The sequence below is a fragment of the Canis lupus genome, chromosome 13 (assembly GCF_011100685.1).
Source record: "Canis lupus familiaris isolate Mischka breed German Shepherd chromosome 13, alternate assembly UU_Cfam_GSD_1.0, whole genome shotgun sequence".
NCBI lineage: Eukaryota > Metazoa > Chordata > Mammalia > Carnivora > Canidae > Canis > Canis lupus.
In genome coordinates, this window is record NC_049234.1 from 5,369,218 (window position 1) to 5,391,189 (window position 21,972).

General features: G+C 32.0%; 1 protein-coding gene and 1 long non-coding RNA gene across 42 annotated transcripts in view; one reads left to right on the top strand and one right to left on the bottom strand.

The window, feature by feature from the left end:
• The window catches only part of RIMS2 (regulating synaptic membrane exocytosis 2), a 591,823-nt gene that overhangs the window by 304,515 nt on the left and 265,336 nt on the right, over positions 1–21,972 (top strand). For 25 of the 41 annotated variants that reach the window (XM_038555311.1, XM_038555308.1, XM_038555288.1 and 22 more), the window contains 3 exons: positions 5,708–5,838; positions 11,448–11,619; positions 15,690–15,843. In XM_038555311.1, the coding sequence (XP_038411239.1) occupies positions 5,708–5,838; positions 11,448–11,619; positions 15,690–15,843 (457 nt within the window). Of the gene's footprint in view, positions 1–2,012; positions 2,061–5,707; positions 5,839–11,447; positions 11,620–15,689; positions 15,844–21,972 lie in introns of all 41 variants that reach the window. The other 16 variants (XM_038555266.1, XM_038555270.1, XM_038555267.1 and 13 more) reach the window with 1 other exon arrangement.
• The window catches only part of LOC111098508, a 94,500-nt gene that overhangs the window by 33,345 nt on the left and 39,183 nt on the right, over positions 1–21,972 (bottom strand). The gene's annotated exons all lie outside the window — the stretch shown is intronic.

Below are 21,972 nucleotides of genomic sequence, written 5' to 3' on the forward strand. Positions count from 1 at the left end.
TAGAGGGAGAAATAGTTGCACAGCATTGTCAATGTACCAAATGCCACTGAATTGTACCCCTTAAAGTGATTACTTTTATATTTGAATTTCATCTCAATTTAAAAACTAGCAAAACAAAAAAATATATATTATAGCCAAGTTTAATGTATAAACTTGTAGGTGAAGATTAGGTTTGAATTGCCATAGATTGTAGACAACTGGTTTCAGAAATCTGTGAGTTGCTTATTTGAGATCATTTTAGAAGATGGAAAATGTTTGCCTAATTTAGTTCAAAATGCTGTTTATTTCAAATTATTTTTTTTTTAGTTTTTGAAGTAATATTTGCTTGCAAAAAATCTTCCATTACCTTGCTATTTTGGGTCTATAATAGGCAGAACAGGTAAGAGAGCAAGGAAAACAAAATCTGTTTCCAAACAGAGTAGTTTTTTAGTCTCTTGTTCAGCTTGCCTTGTGAATCTCTATGCATTTCATACATTCCTGGTCCATTTGCTGGAGAAGTATCTACCTAGGATGATGCAGATATCAGGAACATACTCCATATCTAAAGATTTCTTTCTTCCTTCGGGAATGTCTCCACATGAAAAGGAAGACTGCTTAGATTTGAGACTGCCTTGGTTTTTGGAGAGAGAGAAAGATGACTCATATGATTGATATCTGCTTTTTAAGGTCTGCTTTCTTTTTGGTTTTAGATTTATATTTTAAACAGTCTCTATCTGATGATAGTTGACTTAGGCAACAGTCCTCCTACTACCTATTGTTTCCTTATAACAATGGAAAGGTCTGAAGCCTTTGTTTATAACTCCTTGAATTAGGCAAGAGAGACATCCAAGAGAAGTGTGAGGAATGAGATGGAATCCTGGTGAAAGAAGCAGAATCAATTGCCTTGAAATCTATTCCCAAACCCAGAGATATACATCTGATTTTATTCCTGATTTAACCATTGACATGCATTAATATAGGCACAAAATTCTGATTATTGTGGTGTCTTTTGGAATCTGTTTCAAAATGAAAACAGAATAAGCCAGAAGAGAAAGAAAATTTGATTTTATTCTAAGAATTTGAAATAGAATGACTTAATCAGAACTGGGCTTTCTTTCCTTCTCTTCTCCTCTCTTCTCTTCTTTTTGAGTTTTAGAATCAGGCTTTATTTTCTACCGTTACACTATCTGAGTTTTTGTTTGATTATGGGCAAATGTATCCAGCCTTTTTTCTATGTCTATTTCCTCATCTCAAATTTGACAATAGCAACCACCTTCTAGTGTTGTTGGAGGCAATAAACTTGCAATAAACTCAATAAAGGATTGGAAAAATATCAAGAACTATATAAATAAAAAGAAATGAGGTATTATTATTAATAAGTGTGATTAGCAATAAACAATATAATCTTGAGTGATACCTAATATGTGTTTAAAGATGGTGTTAAAATACTAGAACTTGGTATAAATTCTTAAGATGTGAATCAACTAATTAGTCCAATGTCTTCCATACATTTTATCTTACTGTTTATTCTTTTAAGAAATGCTAAAGCCAACTTGGCTAATGTTTTTTAAACTTTTGTTAGACATATTTTAGAGAAGTCACACAATTACCTCTACAAATGACTTTTCACTATAATTCTATGATACATTTTCATGTAACGTCTTCTTGGATTATGATTTTTTTCTATGGTAGTGTGTTTATGGGTGAAACCTGAAATTGCTTGATTCTTGGATTATGTTTACACTCATTCTTTCAGAAAGTGTTATTTTACATTCAGTCCTAATATGTTGATTACATTTAAAAATCAGATTTAAAAATTCTAAGAATTTTTTATAGTTTTTATATTATTTTAACATTTTGGCAAAATTAACTTATTCATTACATTGAAGTACTTAATTTAGATAAATATTGTAATGGAAAAAGTATATTTAAGGAATAGTTTTATGTGTTTATTTTACTTTGGTCTTTTAGTTCCAGCGTGTTGTCCTTTTTGGTTTTGTTTTATTGCTTTTTTCTTTAATTTTGCTTACCAGAGCCAAAGCCTTAGTAGAAGAACAACGCCTTTTGTTCCTAGGGTTCAGGTAAAGGCCTTGTCTGCCTGGTAGAAACTAAAGTTGTGTTTTAACCCTTATTTGTATGTTTTTGGAAAATGCGTAGTAGGAAACTTTTTTTGGTATGTTGCTCCAAACCATATTATTGACTTTCAAATCATTTTATAAAGCCAGCTTGTAAAATTCTGCATGGGGATTAAAATACAATAAAAATTTAAAGAGACAATCTTTGTTAGTGATTTGATATGATAAACTGAATACTAAATCTCATAGGCTTCAGACTGTACATACATATAATATTGACAAAAATAGCTGATTTTATACTATTGCTAATTTTCCTTTATTACACTAAGGTTGCTGTCTCTTTAAATCATTCATTATATCGCTTAACATTTACATTCTCTTGCATTTTCCAAGCAACAACTCCTTGAGGAGATTGGCAAATAAATTTGTACCTTATCTAAAATATGAATTTTATGCATATTATATATAAGGTTCAACTTTGGAAAGTGTATTACTTTAAAAGAACAAAATAATGGTCTAAATAAAATGTGTTGGGTTGATGTTGTTTACATTTTGTAATTGAAATGTCCTTTCATTTTACTGTAATGCTTGGTACAAGTTGTTTGCCTCTTTTCATTAGGAAACCCTTATATGATAAAGTAATGACAATATAGTTTTTTTTTTAAGTAGTAGTATGCTTTCCTTGTTTTGCTGCATGATTTTTGTTGTTGGTTTTAAATAATGATAATTTAGTTTAAATTTTAAAAATTACAGTTGTGTTAGTTAATGCTATTTAGAGTTAAATATTTACTTGTGCTGTTCAGTTCTCCTCAGGAAATTTAAGAATGGGTACATGGTAAAGCTAGAATGATTGTTATATTAAAACAAAGTGAGGCCAAGATTTTTATTAATGAAACTTAGCTAAAATAAGAAGTGTGTCATATCTAGGATAGTGGAGATACATTTGTTATATTTTGGAGAAATCAACATTTATTTTAACCATTCATTTGAAAAGCACAGATAAGAAATTTAGGAACATGATAATCTAGCTAGTAAGATAATTCTATTTTGATCATGTAAACTGGATATCTATTAAAAACTTCAATGTAAGTCTTGTAATATAAAATGAAAATTAGGGCTCTGGATCAAATGCCCTAGTTTAAGACAGTTTATTAAAAGTTGTAATTTTGATTAAAAAATCAGTAAAATTAAAAAATGCCTATTATCTATATTATTTTGACATTTATATATTTGGAAAGTATGATTTAATAAACTGTAAGGTATAATTGTGAAAATAATGAAGACCATATGCCTAATATCTGTTTGTATGAAAAATGAATATTATTAACAAATGATATTTTTGGTTTTCTATGGCATAAGAAAATCTAAAAAGAATACTCCTATGACACATCTGAAGTCATGTATCTCAAATGTTTCTAATGATTTTAGGGAAGCAAAAATATTACCTATGAAGATGGCAAGTACTTAGTCTCATCCCTCAAAAAGAAAAAATGTACAGAGATCAGAGGTTTTCTCCAATAATTATGAGCTTAGTCTTTTAATAATTATTATTGTTTCTTAGTTTCTAATGTAAAGTTTATCAGAAAAAAAAAACTTTTTTAGCCTTTTAGAATCTTTTCCTCCTTCAAGTGCTTAATATTCATGTCATGATCCTCAGAAAAGGATTTTTAATATCATGGAAAAATAAAGCCATAGCTTTTTTATTGCTGTAGAAAATAGAGAATATCAGAAATTAATGTGGTTTGTGACACATTTTAGGGGAAGTATGATGCTCTCTGACAACATCTCTGTTTCATCTTATATGAGACACTTTTGTATTTCTTACTTTTGTTATGTTGTTTTCCCCTATGTCTTGTGCCGGAAGAATAGTCTCTTTTTTCCACCTATCCTCATCTGTGTCTATGTTCTCATACTATAACACAAGGAAATATTTGACCTTCTTTTTTTATTTGCATGTTAGAGTATTTTTTTTTTCAGGTTGTTGATCCCCTAGTCTAAGGCAGTAGTTCTCAAACTTTAATGCCTGTGAGAATCACCAGGAGGATTTATTAAAATGCGAGTTCCTGGGCCCCATTCTGATTCAGTAGGTGAGAGGTGGGCCACAAGAATTTGTAACTTTTTCACAAATAAGTCAGATAACACTGATATAAAGAGGTTAGTGGACCATAGTTTAAGAAACATTTGTCTAGAGACTATACTTAGCAGCTGTGTTAGGAAAACTTCATTACACAGCAGCAAGATAATGTGTGCATTAAATATAAGGACTTAGTACAACATAAAGAGTAATGCTTCTAATTTTAAAAAATTAAATATTTCTTGCAGTTACTAAGAAGGCTAATTCCATTTGACTGAAAAGCATGACAAATAATTTTATATACTCTTTTGGACTACCAACCAGTCTTCCTCTCCTGACTCAAAAGTCTTGCTCAGCCTCTCACTCTCTAAAATATGAAGTGAAGGACACAACAAAACTATGCTAGAATTGGAACTACACTAGTGTATCATATGTACATACATATATATATATTTTATATGATTTATGTATATGTGCATGTATGATATGTATGTATTTATGTATATCAGAGCCTGGCCCAGACCTGTCTACTTCATGAGGAGAAGGAAGGGCTGACATGAGATGTATATTTAAACTTACTAAACTGCTGTAAATATAGTACATCCAAATTAAAGGAAAAATGAAACCATTAAAAAGTCTATAAACCACAAAGTTATATATAAACCATAAAATATGCATATTAATTCTATTCCCAAATTTCAGATTTTTAGATTGAATATCAAGATAGTGGTCAAAGATATGCTGAATTCTGAACCAAATGTGGGGTAGAACCATCCTGACATGGTAGGATCAGCGAGCTAGGTGTGGGAGTGTGAGCTATGTGTGTGGGAGGTGGTAACTGTCAAATCATATGAATTTAGCAGCTGGATGTGAAGTTCTAATCCCTAATTATGTCATAGGGAAATTACTCACATTTTCTCATCTCGAATGATAAAATATACCCTATTATTCTTAGGATGTGATACACTTTCTTCACCAATGAAAAAGAGACCTTATGTCTGTGTAAGAAAAATCTATAAAGATGAATTTATTATGGCTTTACATACAAACTTAAGGAGTCTCCCGACTGAAGCTACTAGTAATTCCACCTTGCTTATATTCTTTGAAATGTCTCTTCAAATGAAATGTTTTGTCTTTTGAAACTTTGGCTTAAAAATTCCTTATGAATGCCATATAAATAAGGTATCTATTCAGTTCATTTGAGCAATTATTCTGAACTCACTATTTTAGGGGAACTAAAATGAACCACAGTGGTTCCTGCATAAAGATAGACACAGAGCAGTCATTGTATATAAAGCTCTTAGTTATGGCAGAGTAATTATTATGTGCATGTTAATAAGCAGTCCAGTTAGGATAACAAAATGCTCAAGTGATTTATCAATCAACCCGAACTATCTGAATTATTTCCTCTATTCATTGAAGTTATTATAGCATATCCTTTTAACTATCTGCAATTTACTAAGTAAAACTTACATTCTGTGCTCATATTAGTGTGAGAGTTGGGTGAAGATTGGGAAGGTGAACATAATGTTATAGTAGTAAAAGTTTGAGCTGATAAATGAATATTTTTGCTTTTCAGATAAAACTATGGTTTGACAAGGTTGGTCATCAATTAATAGTTACAATTTTGGGAGCAAAGGATCTCCCTTCCAGGGAAGATGGGAGGCCAAGGAATCCTTATGTTAAAATTTACTTTCTTCCAGACAGAAGGTAGGGATGTGAAACAAAAATAAATGTTCTTGAAAATTAATAAGAAATGTTAATAACAGTGGGTGTTTCAATTCTGTCTCATTTATTTTTATATATCATGCAAGTCAGATATTTATGAAGTTTAACATGAGCATAATGATTCATATTTTTCATGATTCATATTATTCCTATGATTCATATTAGTCTTCAAAATAGTGACAGTAAATGCTTAAAGATTGTTTTTAAACTTATAACAAATGTTATAATATAGATGACTATTGAATATTTATTTTAGATTGTATGGATTCTTAAATGATGTATATTTTCATTTATCAAAATCATTAAAAATTATACTTTTTAAAATCAAATGCATTTTTAATAAAATCTACAGAATCAAAAAGCTGGAAATGATACTAAAGGGTACTCATATTCCTTTACAACTCTTAACCTCCTCATACTAAAATATCATTTCTTTATATTCCATAAAATCAATGAGTATGTTTTATATTTCACTACCCCATGTCAGCAAGGAAACTTTACCACTGGGACTACCTAGAATCAGCTTCTTCAAGCATCATTGGTTTGTGTCCATACTAGTTATCATAAATGATATTTTTCTACCCTACTTTATTTATTTTTTTTTTAATTTTTTTTTTTTTTATTTATTTACTTATGATAGTCACAGAGAGAGAGAGAGAGAGAAGCAGAGACACAGGCAGAGGGAGAAGCAGGCTCCATGCATCGGGAGCCTGATATGGGATTCGATCCCGGGTCTCCAGGATCGTGCCCTGGGCCAAAGGCAGGCGCCAAACCGCTGCACCACCCAGGGATCCCTCTACCCTACTTTAAACAGAAGAATTGGGTTGGAGAAAATTATCTAATCACTTTTAAAATCAGGAACATAAAAAATAAAAGAGATTATTGAATAAATATCATAAAAAAAGAAAGAATTAATGGCACCAATTACCTTTTTCCCAGCTATCCTGCATCCCTGGCTTCCAGGACAGAGTATTCTCAAGGTCTGGCCATTTTTTCTCAGGCTGGAAGTGGCTAGGCACAGATGTGATCTTCAACATGTTTACATACTTCAGGAGCATCATTTACTTAGTTCAGTTGAAGGTCATCAGATTTGAGTGCCTAACTATCATCTGAAGAACAATCTCTCAAAGAAAAGGATAAAAGAAAGGAAGGCCTTACATTTTATTTGATACATTTTGAAGTTAAATTTGTGAAGAAAATTGCTCAGAAAATATGTCAAGGTGCCATAACATCTAAAGTTTTTAGAAACTGTTTGCCATATAATTTTATCTCATAGAATTTGCTTGAAGAAAGTTGTTTTCTCACAACTTAGGCTGTCTTTAGAATAGGGATATACTTTGAAGCAAGGGAAGAAGAGGATATTCATAATGGGGCTTTTATTTATTTATTTATTTTATTAAAGATTTATTTATTTATTCATTCATTCATGAAAGACACAGAGACACAGGTAGAGGGAGAAGCTCTCCTGCGGGGAGCCCGATGCAGGACTTGATCCCAGGATCCAGGAATCAGGACCTGAGCCAAAGGCAGACAATCACTGAGCCAGCCAGGCATCCTGTAACTGGGCTTTTAAATCTAGCTTAAACTTGAGTTGGTTAACAGATTTCACAGCCGCACTTATCTGCCATCCTGGAGGCCACATCACCTGGCTTCTTTGAGCATACGTGGTTTGCTAGTCCAAGCATTCTTAGAACACCACCATAAAAACCTGCCTTCCCATCGTGCTTTTATATGTACATATAACCTAAGTTTCTACTTACTCAACCTTTGAAGAAAATACTTTTGAAGATGATAAAATCTTTCTAATTATGGAATTTATTATTTGATTGACTATTTCTGTTTAGTTTTATTTTATTTTACGTACCCTCTCCCCTTTTTGAGCAGATAGATCTAAAATGAAAAAGAAGGTCACTTTCACCACTCCTTTATATTTTCAATGTAATGTTTATCTTTTCCTAACACCAAAGAATGTGGTAAACACTTAAATATTTCATTCTCAAATTATTCCTCTTCTGTTTCCTTGTCAATTATCAGGAATTAGAGGAATATTTAAGCAAGTTTGTCGATTTATTGAGTCATAAAGTTGTGTCAGGGTTCTTTCTTTCTTTCTTTCTTTCTTTCTTTCTTTCTTTCTTTCTTTCTCTTTCTTTCTTTCTTTTCTTTCTTTCTTTCTTTCTTTCTTTCTTTCTTTCTTCTTTCTTTCTTTCTCTTTTTCTTCTTTCTTCTTTCTTTCTTTCTTTCTTTCTTTCTTTCTTCTTCTTTCTTTCTTTCTCTTTCTTTCTTTCTTTCTTTTCTCTTTCTTCTCTTCTTCTTTCTTTCTTTTTTCTTCTTTCTTCTTTCTTTCTTTCTTCTCTTTCTTTCTTTCTTTCTTTTCTTTCTTTCTTTCTTTCTTTCTTTCTTCTTTTTCTTTCTTTCTTTTTCTCTTTCTTTCTTTCTTTTTTCTTTCTTTCCTTTTCTTTCTTTTCTTTTCTTTCTTTTCTTCTTTCTTTTCTTTCTTTCTTCTTTCTTTCTTTCTTTCTTTCGTTTCTTCTTTTCTTCTTCCTTTCCTTTCTTTCTTTCTTCTTTCTTTGGTTCTTTCTTTGCTTTTCTTTTTCTTTCTTTCTTCTTTCTTTCTTTCTTTCTTTCTTTCCTTCCTTCCTTCCTTCCTTCCTTCCTTCCTTCCTTCCGAGAGTGAGTGAGTCACGGGAGCAGGGGCAGAGGGAGAGGGAGAAGCAGGCTCCTTTGTTGAGTAGGGAGCCAGATACAGGGCTCCATCCCAGGCTCGGATTCATGACCTGAACTGAAGACAGACACTTAACTGCTTAAGGGACTTGAGCCACCCAGGCACGGCAGGGTTTTATCTTAAAAGATAAAAGAATTCTTTGGTTAACTCAGAAACAGCTACGTTATCATCACATTTTTTTTCTGTTGATACAAGTTTTTAGACAGGAATAAAGGGCTATTTACGCTTTTTATAGGAATTATTTCACTTTTCCTGACAGTTTGTCCAGGAGAAAAACTATCTGATAAGATGAATGTAAAAAATAATTAAACCTTTTTATGATAAGAATTCCTGGAGGGACAGTGAGACTGCATTGAAGAGATTTAGACAGGAATGTCTCTATGTTAGTTAATCCATTCAAAACATTATTTTCTAAGTAATGAACTATGTCCTCTAAAAAATTGCTGAATGTGCTTTACACTCTTTTATATCTTGAAGTAACGTTGGTTATCAGTCAAAATACATTTCTTTCTTTGGAGTAAACACATCAAGTCTTTGCAAGCAGTTACTTAAGTAAATTAAAAATACTAGTAGCCTGAAAATACATACAAAAGGCTTTAGATTGGATTTTATTTTATTTTAAAGATTTTATTTATTCATGAGAGACACACACAGAGAGAGAGAGAGAGAGAGAGAGAGAGAGAGAGGGAGGGAGGCAGAGGGAGAAGCAGGCTCCACGCAGGGAGCCTGATGTGGGACTCAATCCTGGGACTCCAGGATCACCCCCTAGGCCAAAGGCAGGCGCTAAACCACTGAGCCACCCAGGGATCCCCCTGATTTTATTTAAAAAAATAGTTTTCATTCATAACAGGTTAATGGTGCTGTTAGAGATCAATGATTTATTTTATTGTTGGTTGGCTGAGATCTAAAAAAAAAGTCTCGATAGTATGCTCATTGATCTTAGTTTTTAAATACTCTTAGCAACTTTTCAGTGATTGACTTATACAACATGATCTTATTTTGTTGGTTTCTTTGTTTCAAAGATTTTGTTTTTAAGTAATCACCCAATGTGGGGTTTAAACTCACAACCCCGAGGTCAAGAATGGTATCCTCTAACCGATTGAGCTGCCCCCCCCACCTTTTTAATCTGATCTTATTTTGAAGGCTTTTGTTATACTTCTAGAAGAAAGCCTCAGTTGCTTTTTTTTTTTTTTTTTTAACTTGCTGAAGCTAATTTTTCATGGTTCTTTGCATGGATTGGTGCTTCAATACACACTAAATTGCCTTATTAAATGTTAATTGTATATGGTGGGAGTACGAGGAATTTCAGTGATTATCTACTCTCCCTCCCACCCATTATAGAAATCCCTTCTGAAATGTCTTTATCTGAGAACTTTTTTCACTCAAGAGGAAATCAAGGTTTATTTTTCTCTTCCCTTTCAGACTGCAGTATAAACCATTATGGAATTATAAAGTAAGGTTCCCACTAAATGGTTTTTTCCTGCCTTTAAAGGAGAAGACTTTCTCTTTTAACAGGGTCTCATAATTCATTCTTTAATGTGTGAAATATGAGTAGGTGCTTTATAAATATTTGTGAAAATTTTAGATGAAGAGAGGAGATGGCAGGAATAATAAGTCATAGTCCTTGTTATTATTTCTATTATTTAGTTATTTTTATTTATAATAGCACTTTTCCATAAAATGGAATAGCGTAAAATTTCCTACGTGGATTTCCTAGGTTATTTTCCTAATGAGAACATAGAAATTAGTAAAGATACATTGTTTTAAAGTGTCTTGCTTCCATATTCAATATATGAGTTCTGGAAACATATGTGCCTTTGGTGAGTTAAGTCCAATCTATATTAATTTCTATTTTTGCGTATTCATGAATTGACACAATATACAGTACACAATATATAGTACAACAGGATAGTAATGCATGTACATATTTCATAAATATAAATACATATAATGGGATACATTGTCAGAAACTTATATTTGATAGAGATATGCAGTCAAAAAAGTCCAGAAGCCTGTGAGCTAGAAGCCCCATCTATTGGGGATGGCCAGCTTGCATTTCCAGCTCACATCATAGAAGCTACCTCACATAGAAATAATTTTACAGGGGTACTTGAGTGGCTCAGTGGGTCAAGCGTCAGACTCTTAGGAACCTTGTATACCATTGGTGGGAATGTAAACTTGTGCAGCCACGATGGAAAACAGGATGGATGTTCCTCAAAAAATTAAAGCTACAGGGACACCTGGATGGCTCAGTTAAGCAGAAAATTCTTGATTTCAGCTCAGGTCATGATCTCAGGGTTGTGAGATGGAGCCTTGTGTGGAGCCCGCTTCCCTCTCTCTCCCTCTCTAAAAAAATTAAAAAAAATAATTTTACAGTGCTTTTAAAGATCTGATAACTGTCAAGTGGGCAAGTACATATTTCTTTATATAAGATAGTAAATTGATAAATGTAATTATAAGTGTTCAGCTGAACTAAATGGATATAAAGTTGTGACCATCACAATTTTTTGGACTTTTTGTGCAATTACATTTCTGTAGTTTGAGTAGTATATGTAACATTCTTGGTTCATTGCCATTTTGAAGGATTTCAATAGGGCAAAATGGTTTTAAAAATGTAGAATTAATATTTCTGATTTTAGATTTTGAGAAAGATGAAATTTTTAATTATGGAAGGAGTTCAGATTTACTGAAATATTGCTTTTAAAAAATGATATTATTATATACTTATAAATTTTAGTAAGAATTTAAATGATTATAATATTTATAACATATGACACTTTTGTGGCAAAACTTCACTTCCTGAAAATTTTAAATGAATAGTTTTTAGGGCAAAACTTAAAGGTTTATCCTGTATTCCTATTTTTTATAGTGATAAAAACAAGAGAAGAACTAAAACAGTAAAGAAAACATTGGAACCCAAATGGAACCAAACATTCATTTATTCCCCTGTCCACCGAAGAGAATTTAGAGAACGGATGCTAGAGATTACGCTCTGGGATCAAGCTCGAGTTCGAGAGGAAGAAAGTGAATTCTTAGGAGAGGTACCTGGAATTATTTTCAAGCTTAGACTATCCATGTCCTCTTAAACACATTTCTTTGTGATTATCAGCAAAATCTGATATTTTGAATATCTGAAAAAGTAAACCGTTTCTTTCATGAAATGAATTTAGCAACTGCTTTAAGACAAAACATTGATGCCATAAAAAAATAGTATCTAAAGAATCTGTAACAATTTTTAGATGTTTATTCCTACTGTAGACATCTTAGTGTTGAATGCTAAAAGGTTGGTTTGTGCTTCACAAATGTATTGCTGTGTTTAATTGTTTGTGTATATCATTTTAGTTTAGTGAACCTATTCTACCACTCGTAGGTCAACCATTTATTTCTGGATTATTTTTTAAACCCTGTAATGTATCTACAGTGTGCTAAGGGCTGAGGCTTCAAAGGTGAATAAGGCAGATTATTTCCTTCAAGGAATTTATAATCCCTTGGGGATACAGACAGATGTCTAGACAGCTGTAACATAGTGTGGCAGATGCTGTTGTAATAGGAATACTTGCTGTGCAGATAAGTGGAAGTGGTCCACAGAAAGCTCCCCAGAGAAAGTGAAATTTAGCAAAGTCCAGGGGAGAGAAATTCCTGCAGAGGGTATGACAAGATACTAGAGTTGAGGGGGTCTTGAACAATTCACTGAAATTGGAAGGGGAAGTGGTAAGAACTGAGCCTTGAGGGTTAATCTGACACTGACCTGATCACATCCTTCAATATATCATGTTAAAGAAGTTTGAATGTTATCTTGTGGATAATGAGAGGAAATGATAGATTTTAAAGGGACGGGCTTGACTGCATTTGTACTTGAGAAAAATGTTTCCAGGTATAATGCAGAGAATGTACTGAAGAGGGGCAAGATGAGAGGCAGGTCTCCTGCTATTAACACAGTAAGTTACCTGCTTAGCCTTCTTCAGTGTGGTTGGTTTGCCTGAGTAAGTTAATTGTCAACCTTGTGGGAAAAACAACAATTCATAGAAATATTGAACTGAATATTCAATGGAGAACAAACATTAGTAAATGAGTTGGATGAAGGGGAACATGGTTGTTAGGCACAGACTGGTGCCAGCTGCCTTGGGTCTGCATCCCAGAACTACTGCTTTCTACCCTTGTGTCCTCAAGCAAGTTATTTTAACTATTTGTGATCAGGCTTCCTCTTCAACCAAATGGAAATAATAGTAGTATGCAGCTCAGGGCTCTTATGAGGATTCAGTGTGTGTGTATGAAAACATTTGGAACACTGTGCCTGTAATTTTGCAGGGACTAGGGAGAATTTAGGAAGAATGAAATAACTTTGTGGTTTTACTTCTCTACCTCCCAGAGCTAAATAATGATTTATCATTATGCAGCAGTTTTCGTACACATAATCACAAACACTTTCATCTTTGCATGGGACCCTTAAAAGAAATAAGAGGAGTCATTTATTTCTATAGATTGATTTCCTTTGTAAATTTATTAAATGTTCATACTGTAAAATCCATATTATGATATGGTTCATATTAAAAATCTATTCTTTATCTTCTTTCTTGTTTTGAATTCTTAGTGGCATGATATGTTGAACACAGTTTTAAATAAGACAGAGTCATAATTACACCTTTTTCACTTACCAGCTAGTATGAGCTTAGACAAGTTCTTTTAACCCTTGTTAGCCGTGGTATCCTATCTGTAAAAGTTGAATAAGACCAATCTAGTTTTTTTGTCTGAGAATTAAGATAGCATATGGTTCTTAACATACAGTAGATAGTTCCAATTTGGTTTTGACTCCCCATTTAAGGGTTTTTGTAAAGGTTAAATTAAGAAATGTAAATATAAATGGCTTTTAATTATTTAAATATTGTATTTATTTACTCATGAGAGACAGACAGAGAGACAGAGAGACAGAGAGAAAGGCAGAGACACAGGCAGAGGGAGAAGCAGGCTCCATGCAGGGAGCCCGACGTGGGACTCGAATCCAGGTCTCCAGGATCACGTCCTGGGCCAAGGCTGCGGTAAACCGCTGAGCCACCTGGGCTGCCCTAGAAATGGCTTTTAAATTAACAAATGGTATACACATATTAGTTATTACAGACTTGTAGTAATAAGCAGTATTCTTTAATGGCAAATTTGCATTTCCTGATAATGAGTGAATTTGAGCATCTTTTTATGTGTTTGTTGGCCATCTGTATGTCTTCTTTGGAAAAATGTGTGTTCATGTCTTCTGTCCATTTTTTAAATTGTACTATTTCATTATATATATGTTCTTTATTTTTGATATTAGTCCCTTGCTGTATATATCATTTACAAATATCTTCTTCTGTCAGTCAGTTGCCTTGTTGTTTTGCTGATTTCCTTTGTTGTGAAAAAATTTTCTATTTAAATGGAGCCCCAGTATTTATTTTTGCTTTTGCTTCCCTTGCCTTAGGAGACATATTTAGAAAAATGTTGCTATAGCCAATGCCAGAGAAATTACTGCTGTGCTCTCCTCTATGATTTTTATGGTTTCAGGTCTCATTTAGGTCTTTAATCCATTTTGAGTTTATTTTTGTGTACAGTGTAAGAAAGTGGATCAGTGTCATTCCTTGTATGTAGATGTTTAGTTCTTCCAAAACCATTTGTTGAAGAGACTATATTTTTTATATTTTTGCCATTACGTGTTCTTGACTCCTTTGTTGAACATTAATTGACCATAAAAATCATGGGTTGATTAAATTAACAGACTTTTCATTCTGTTCCATTGATCTATGTATCTATTTTTGTGCCCACACCACACTGTTTTGATTACTGTATTTTGAAATCTGGGATTGTGATATCTCCAGTTTTGTTTTTCTTCTTCAAGATTGTTTTGGCTATTTGGAGTCTTCTGTGGTTCCATACAAATTTTATGAACTAGATTATTCTAGTTCTATGAAAAATGTTGTTGGTATTTTGATAGGATTGCATTAAATCTGTAGATTTTTTGGGTAATAACGATGTTTTAATAATATTTGTTCTTCCAGTGCACGAGCATGGAATATCTTCCATTTGTTTGTGTTGTCTTCAGTTTCTTTTTCATCAGTGTTTTACAATTTTCAGAATTCAGGTCCTTTACCTCCTTGGTTAAGTTTATTCCTAGGTATATTTTTATTTTTTTATGCCATTGTAAATAGGATTGTTTTCTTAATTTCTCTTTCTGCTACTTCATTATTGATGTGTAGAAATGTAACAGATTTTTGTATTTTGGGTTTGTATCCTATGACCTTATTGAATTTATCAGTTCTAGTTCTTTGGTAGTCCTTAGGATTCTTTATATATAATATCATGTCATCTGTGAATACTGAAAATTTTACTTCTTCCTTACTAATTTGGATGCCTTTTATTTTTTCCTTGACTGACTGCTGTGGCTAGGACTTCTTAGTATTATGTTGAATAAAAGTGGTCAGAGTGGACATCTTTGTCTTTTTTCTGATCTCAGTGGAAAAGTTCTCAGTTTTCAGAATATGATGTTAGCTGTGGGTTTATCATATAAATAGCCTTTACTATATTGAGGTATGCTCCCTCTAAACCTACTTTGTTTTTATCATGCATGAATGTTGTACTTTGTCAAATACTCTTTCAGCATCTACTGAAATGATCATATGGTTTTTATTCTTTCCCTTATTGATATGATATATCACCCTGTTTGGTTTGTGTATATAGAACTACCCTGCACCACTTGATTGTGGCGAATGATTTTTTGATGTATTTCTGGATTTGGTTTGCTAATATTTTGTTGAGAATTTTTGCATCTTTTTTTATCAGAGATATTGGCCTGTAGTTCTTTTATTTTCTTTTTTGTAGTGTTTTTATGTAATGGCAAATTTAACAATAAGTGTGTCTTCAAAGGTCTATAAAAAAAAGTAGATATTTAAAACTATTAAGTCGGCAAGAAGTTATGCATATTTAGCTCTAATTATCGTCAAGCATGAGGGCAATTTTGTAACATAACATTGCTTTTGACCTAACAGCATTATTATTATAATTATCATTTTTATAAAAGTTATGAGACTATTTAAGAGAGTTTCTATATAGTAGATATATAATGTTCTTTTGTCTCTTGGCTTTATAGATTTTAATTGAATTAGAAACAGCATTATTAGATGATGAGCCACATTGGTACAAACTTCAAACCCATGATGTTTCTTCATTACCACTTCCCCACCCTTCTCCATATATGCCACGACGACAACTCCATGGAGAGAGCCCAACAAGGAGGTTGCAAAGTAAGTTTTCAGTGAGATTTATCATACCTTTATTGAATTATCTTGAATGATATATATGACATAGAATTCGAAGATCCCATTTTGGATATTAACAGGCATCTATTAGTATTTTCATAGCTATTGATGGTTTTAAATTGTTACACATAAGTGAGGTTATACTTATAGCATTCATTTATCACAGTATGATCCCAAATGAAGTAATTATGTTTTAATTTTAGCTATTGGGAACTTATATAGGAATGAATAGAAGAAATAGTAAAATTTGGTCATGTAGCTATACATATCTGAAATTATGATTTCCATCTTCATTATGCCAAGTATTCTATAAATTTGTAGGGTGGCAAGGACAGTATAGTGGTTGAAACTACAACCATGAGCATTACTCAAACAAACCTGGGTTTAAAGTTTGATTCTCTCACTTAAGAGCCATATGACTTCAGCTAGATTCTCTCTCTATGATTCACTTTCCTCATTTAGAAAATGGAAATAATACCTAAATTAAAGTGTGGTTACAAAAGTTAAATATTCTCAGAAATATAAGTTGATGTGATTATTCTTGTTGTTATTATCATCAGTGTTTATATTTTACCCTGAATTAATGCACAGTCCAAAATATCAAATAGAATTTGATCAATTCAGTGAATCTTCAAAGAAACCGGGAAATGTTTTCTAGACTAAAAAGCGGCATTATTGGCTTGTTGTCCCTACAAATCTAATTTGTTTTCTTGATGACTATTATTAAAAGGGGATGTGTCTGCTTGCTGCTTTGTGTGGTGTTCATGGATAATTTTATCTTCATGGAGTCAGCATTTTCCAGGCTTAGCAACATTTTTTTGTGAAGTACCTTTACTCCTTTTTAAAATAATGTCTCTGATTACTAGAATTTTATTTCTACTATCCAGTCTCTTATACAGGGGTGATATTATTTGAACACTAGTTTTACAGCATTCACTTTTTTCAGGCTCTCCACAGAGTAGACACTTACCCACTTATTGCAAATAAGTAAACACTTATTTGCAATTTCCATCGCAACATCTTTTGTTGTAAAAATTACACTACTATGAATTTTATGTGGATTCATTTTAGTGTCTGTTCTTTCCGGTCACTGTAATAGACTAAGTACAGTCTCTTAAATCACAATGTAGGATCATAGGTTATTACATGAATTTTACTAATATAAATCAGTTTGTAATCATTCTTATAGTTTAAGTTTATAGACTACTAATGCTAATACTCCAGTTGCTATTACAATAACTAATATTGATGACTTCTAATATCTAAACTCTTAAATCTACCAATAATTTTCATGACTTTTTTCCTCCTCAGCAAATTAAGAATAGTGTATATAATGAACAATGAGAATAGAATTCTTCCTAGTTAGCTACATGTATCATAGATTTTCATGCAATTAATTTGATTTAATCGAATTTGTAGCTTTCAATATTTAACCATTCCCCAGATGATTCCTCTGCTATTTAATCACTAATAGTATTAAATTCATTCATGGGTAATATGGTTTCATGTTGTACCATTCAGTATTGTCATGACTTACCAACTTCTAATAAAATAAGTTTTTAATATTTGAACATATGGCAAAAATTGGTGTTTTACACCTAAAATTTATCATAATCATAATTTATTATCAATGTGTAGGACTGAAATAAGTAAAAACATGTACATATGCATAAACAAAATGAAGATTAGGAAATAACACTAAGAAATAGAAAGTTGGAGTGCCTGGGTAGCTTAGTTGGTTAAGCATCTACCTTCAGCTCATGTCATGATCCCAAGGTCCTGGGATCAAGCCCCAGGACCAAACCTTTGGGCTTCCTGCTTAGTGGGGAGCTTGCTTCTCCCTCTCCCTCTGCTACTCCCCCTGCTTGTACTCTGTCTCTCAAATAAATAAATAAAATATTTTTAAAAAAGTAAAGAAATAGAAAGTTAAAGACATTATTAGTGGCTGAGGATATATTGTTCATTGATAGCAAGTTCAAATTCAAATTAAGGTATGGATAAATAAACATTAATTATTTTAAAAATTCACTCATAAGAATGACCTTCAGAGGTTTTTTTTTTTTCATGGATAGGGTAAATATTGCATTTATTTATAAATACATCTTATATTATCAAAGATATGATCATTAACATATTTGATGGAACATATGCATGGACAATTATCAAAAATGTATAATAATCCCTCATTATTTTCTACATCCACATAATAGAATATGTTAGTAATACAGTCTCTGATGTTGTGAGCTGAGGCTATGAGCTTATTGAATATGCATGGATATTTAATGGTACTGTTGGAATTCTGTTTTCTCTGCTCATGATTTCCTATTTTAAATTTTAGATTCAAAATTTCAAAAAAGGACTGTATTTCCATGGCCATTAGTAATTTTTAATTTTAAGGATATATTTTTAAAATAATGATTATTTCATATATCTTGTAGCTAGCTTAAATATTTTTTTAAAATCTTTTTGAGAAAGAAGTCCAGGCAACTTTGATTATAAGCTTTAAATGGTTTCCCTAATAAAGGAATTAGTGAAAGTATTTGAAATACATTGTTTCTTCTTATACAGGTATTTCTGTATGTTTTATGTTTTAAAACACTTACAGAAAGGGCCACATGCTCATAGCTCATGTCTGAAAGAAATTAGGTTATGGAAAATTAAATTTTCATAAAATAATTCTCATAAAATAAATTCTTTTTTTTTAAAGATTTTTATTTTTCCATTCATGAGAGACATGGAGAAAGAGAGGCAGAGACACAGGCAGAGGGATAAGCAGGCTTCTTGCAGGGAGTGTGATGTGGGACTTGATCCCAGGACTCTGGGATCATGACCCAAGGCAAAGGCAGACAGTCAACCACTGAGCCACCCAGGTGCTCCCATAATATAAATTCTCATAAGTTATTAAATTAAAATTTTAATATGGAACTAATATTTTCTACAATTTTTAACGTCAGGCTCCTTTCACACACACTCTTATCCCAGATGTCATTTAGATATTACCAAATAATGAGACAGTGCATATTTCAAACAGTGATCGATTAAGCCTTTTTAAAGAGGTGTAAACAAGATTGGAGCTATATGTTCAAATGATATCAATAGAGAAGTGAGATTGTTTTTTTAGATGGTAAAATGTCTCATGTAGTCACATAATTTTATTTTGATTCATTGGTGAGAAACTATTCATTACTGTCCTGACACATAAAGAGATTGTTTTTGAAGGTGTATTTTGATGTTTTAGTTTTATTTTTATATATTTACTGTCATTTGTATATTCTTTACTGTCACTTGCATAGTGTCTTAAGTGAAGTATTTTCCTTTTTAACATGGCAGAAGTAATTTACAAATTACAAAATTGTTGGTTACTTGGTATCTTATTAACCATTCTCATCACAATTTGAAGTATAAAGATGATGAAAAACAGTTTTCTTTTTTGATCCTTTATTCTGTTCCTAGTCCCATTTCAAGCAGATTCATCTCTTTGTTCTCAAATATTAGCTCTTTATTTAGTAAAATGCAACATTATTACCCTTCCACTTTTTAAAATAGATAATATCATGTCTACTATATTTTTATACAGTCTTATAACCACAAGTCTTTAGAAATGTGAATGGAAATAAATCATTGGGACAAAACCATAATGATGATGGTTTTGAGGTGTAACGGTAAAAGAGATGTAATTTCATCATTAAAGTTTCTTAATATTTCAACTATTTGGGAGGATTTTTGGCCAATATTCTAATTTTCTACTCCATTCTCTTACTTATCTCTTTCTTGGACTGCAGGATGTGTATAAAGACCTCTTAACATTATTCTACAAGTTATTGAGTCTCTATTTATTTTTTATTCTTTTTTTTCTCTCTTAGTTTTGATTATTTTTACTCACCTGTCTTCAAGTTGACTGGTATTTTCTTCTACAGTGTCCTGTTTCCTTGAAAACAATACTATAATTTGTTTTAGCAAAATGTTGTATTTTTCATTTTAGAATTTACATGTGAGTTTCTTAGGACTTCCTATATCCTTCCTGAAATTCCCCTTCTTTTATTATATCTCTGTGTGTATAATATTATATATGTATATGATTTGTATGGGTGTAAATATATCAAATAATTTATAGGATCACATATATACACATATGTAAACATATGAAAAACCTTTAGGATTATACATATATACACATGCACATGTAATGTACTATGTACATATACATATGTAATGCTGTGAATTCTCTTTTATTTATAATATTTATTTTAAAGTCTGCTAACTCCAATATCTTAGACTTCTGTGGATCTACTTATATTTCTAGGTTTTCCTTTGATTCTGGATCACATTCTCTATGTGTTTTATATATATATACTAATTTTTATTGTATACTGAACATAGTGTTTCATACATGTTAGAGACTCTGGATTTGGAAGAATGTTGGGTTTTATTTTGGCAGACAGTGAAATTTTTGAAAGATCACCTAAAACTTATGGAGGATATGTCAAGGCAATTCTATTTTGGTTCTTCCATAGGTTTAAGGCATAGTGCTTAATCTGGTTTGTGGTTTTCGTTCCTGAGGTATAAACTTTCCAGGCAAAGTCCAAGGTATTGCCAAAATCCTCTGACATAATTGGACTTAAACTCGACTCTGTGTCCTGTGGATCAAGAAGTTGCTGAAATCTCCTTCCATCTCTTTTAGCTTTTTAGCTATGGCTTTCTTCTTGTTTTTCCCTCTGCAGTTTACAATTTAGGGAGGGATTTAGGAGGCTATTGTGTATAAAGTTTGGGTCTCCCCTTCACTGGCTCCCTCTTTTTCAGGATTTTCCTTACAATTCTAGCTGCTATGACAACTCTGAATTCTGACCTCTGGCTCTTCAGCTTTGTAAGAATGAATGTTTTTTCTTGAGCTGTAGTTCCTCTGCAGGGCACCTAATTGGAAGGCCCTTAGGAGAAAAGCTATTTCAATATGTGTTTTTCTTATTTCAAGGGTCATAGCACCAATTTCTGCTTGCATTTATTTGTTCTCTGGTGTCTTTAAACTTTTTTATTAAAATATTTGTTCAGAATTTGTAATTATTACTGGCAGAAGGGTTAGTTGAATATAAGTTACTTTGTCATTCCCAGAAGCAGAACTCTACATTTTTAGTAAACTTTTTACTGAAGAATAGCATCTATACATAAATGTGTATAAATGATAAATATACCCCAAGTGAATTTTCACAAAGTAATGACACTATGTAAGTAGCACCCACATCAGGAATAGAACATCACTAGCCACCCTCTTTCTCTCTTTTAGTAAGTATGGCCCCTGCCAAGATAATGAACCTGAGGTCAAATAGTATAAAATTGTTTTCTTATTTTTAATTTCATGTAAATGGAATACTTACACACACATATGAATTTTATAGAATTGGAATTACAAAATATATTACTCTTTCACATGTGGCTTTTTTTTTACTGTTTGTGAGATTTACCAATATTGTTGCAAATAATTGCAGTTAACTTATTTTCATTGCTATACACAATTCCTTTCTATTAATATATAAGAATTTATGCACTTTACAGTTAATTAATAGTTTGCTTTTAGATTTTGGCCACTCCTAATAGTGCTGCTATGAACTTTTTCATACATGCCTTTTTGTAATCATATGTGTTCACTTTTGCTTTGAATATATCTGAGAGTAGAATAGATGGGCAATAGGCTATGCATAAATTCTACTGAAATAGATATTATTGAAGTTTCTCAACTGTATCCATTTTACTTCCTACAGTAAAAAGTACCAACTTCCTACAGTAAAAAATACCAACTTGCACTTCCTACCGTAGTGATGAGGGTTTGAATGTCTCTACATAATTACTTATTTTCGGTATTTTCATTTTAACTTACCCATTCAGGTGGATGTTCAGTGTTACCTCATTGTGGCTTTTAATATGCATTTCTCTAATAACCTTTTCATAGGTTAATAAACCATTTAGATATCCACTTTTATGAAGAGCCTAGTGAAATTTTAAGTCCATTTTTCATTTGAGTTCTGTCTTTTCTTATTGTTTTATGAGTGCTTTTCTTTTAATTATGGATTTGAATTCTTTATAACATAAATGTATTGCAAATGTACTTTATGACTTGCCTTT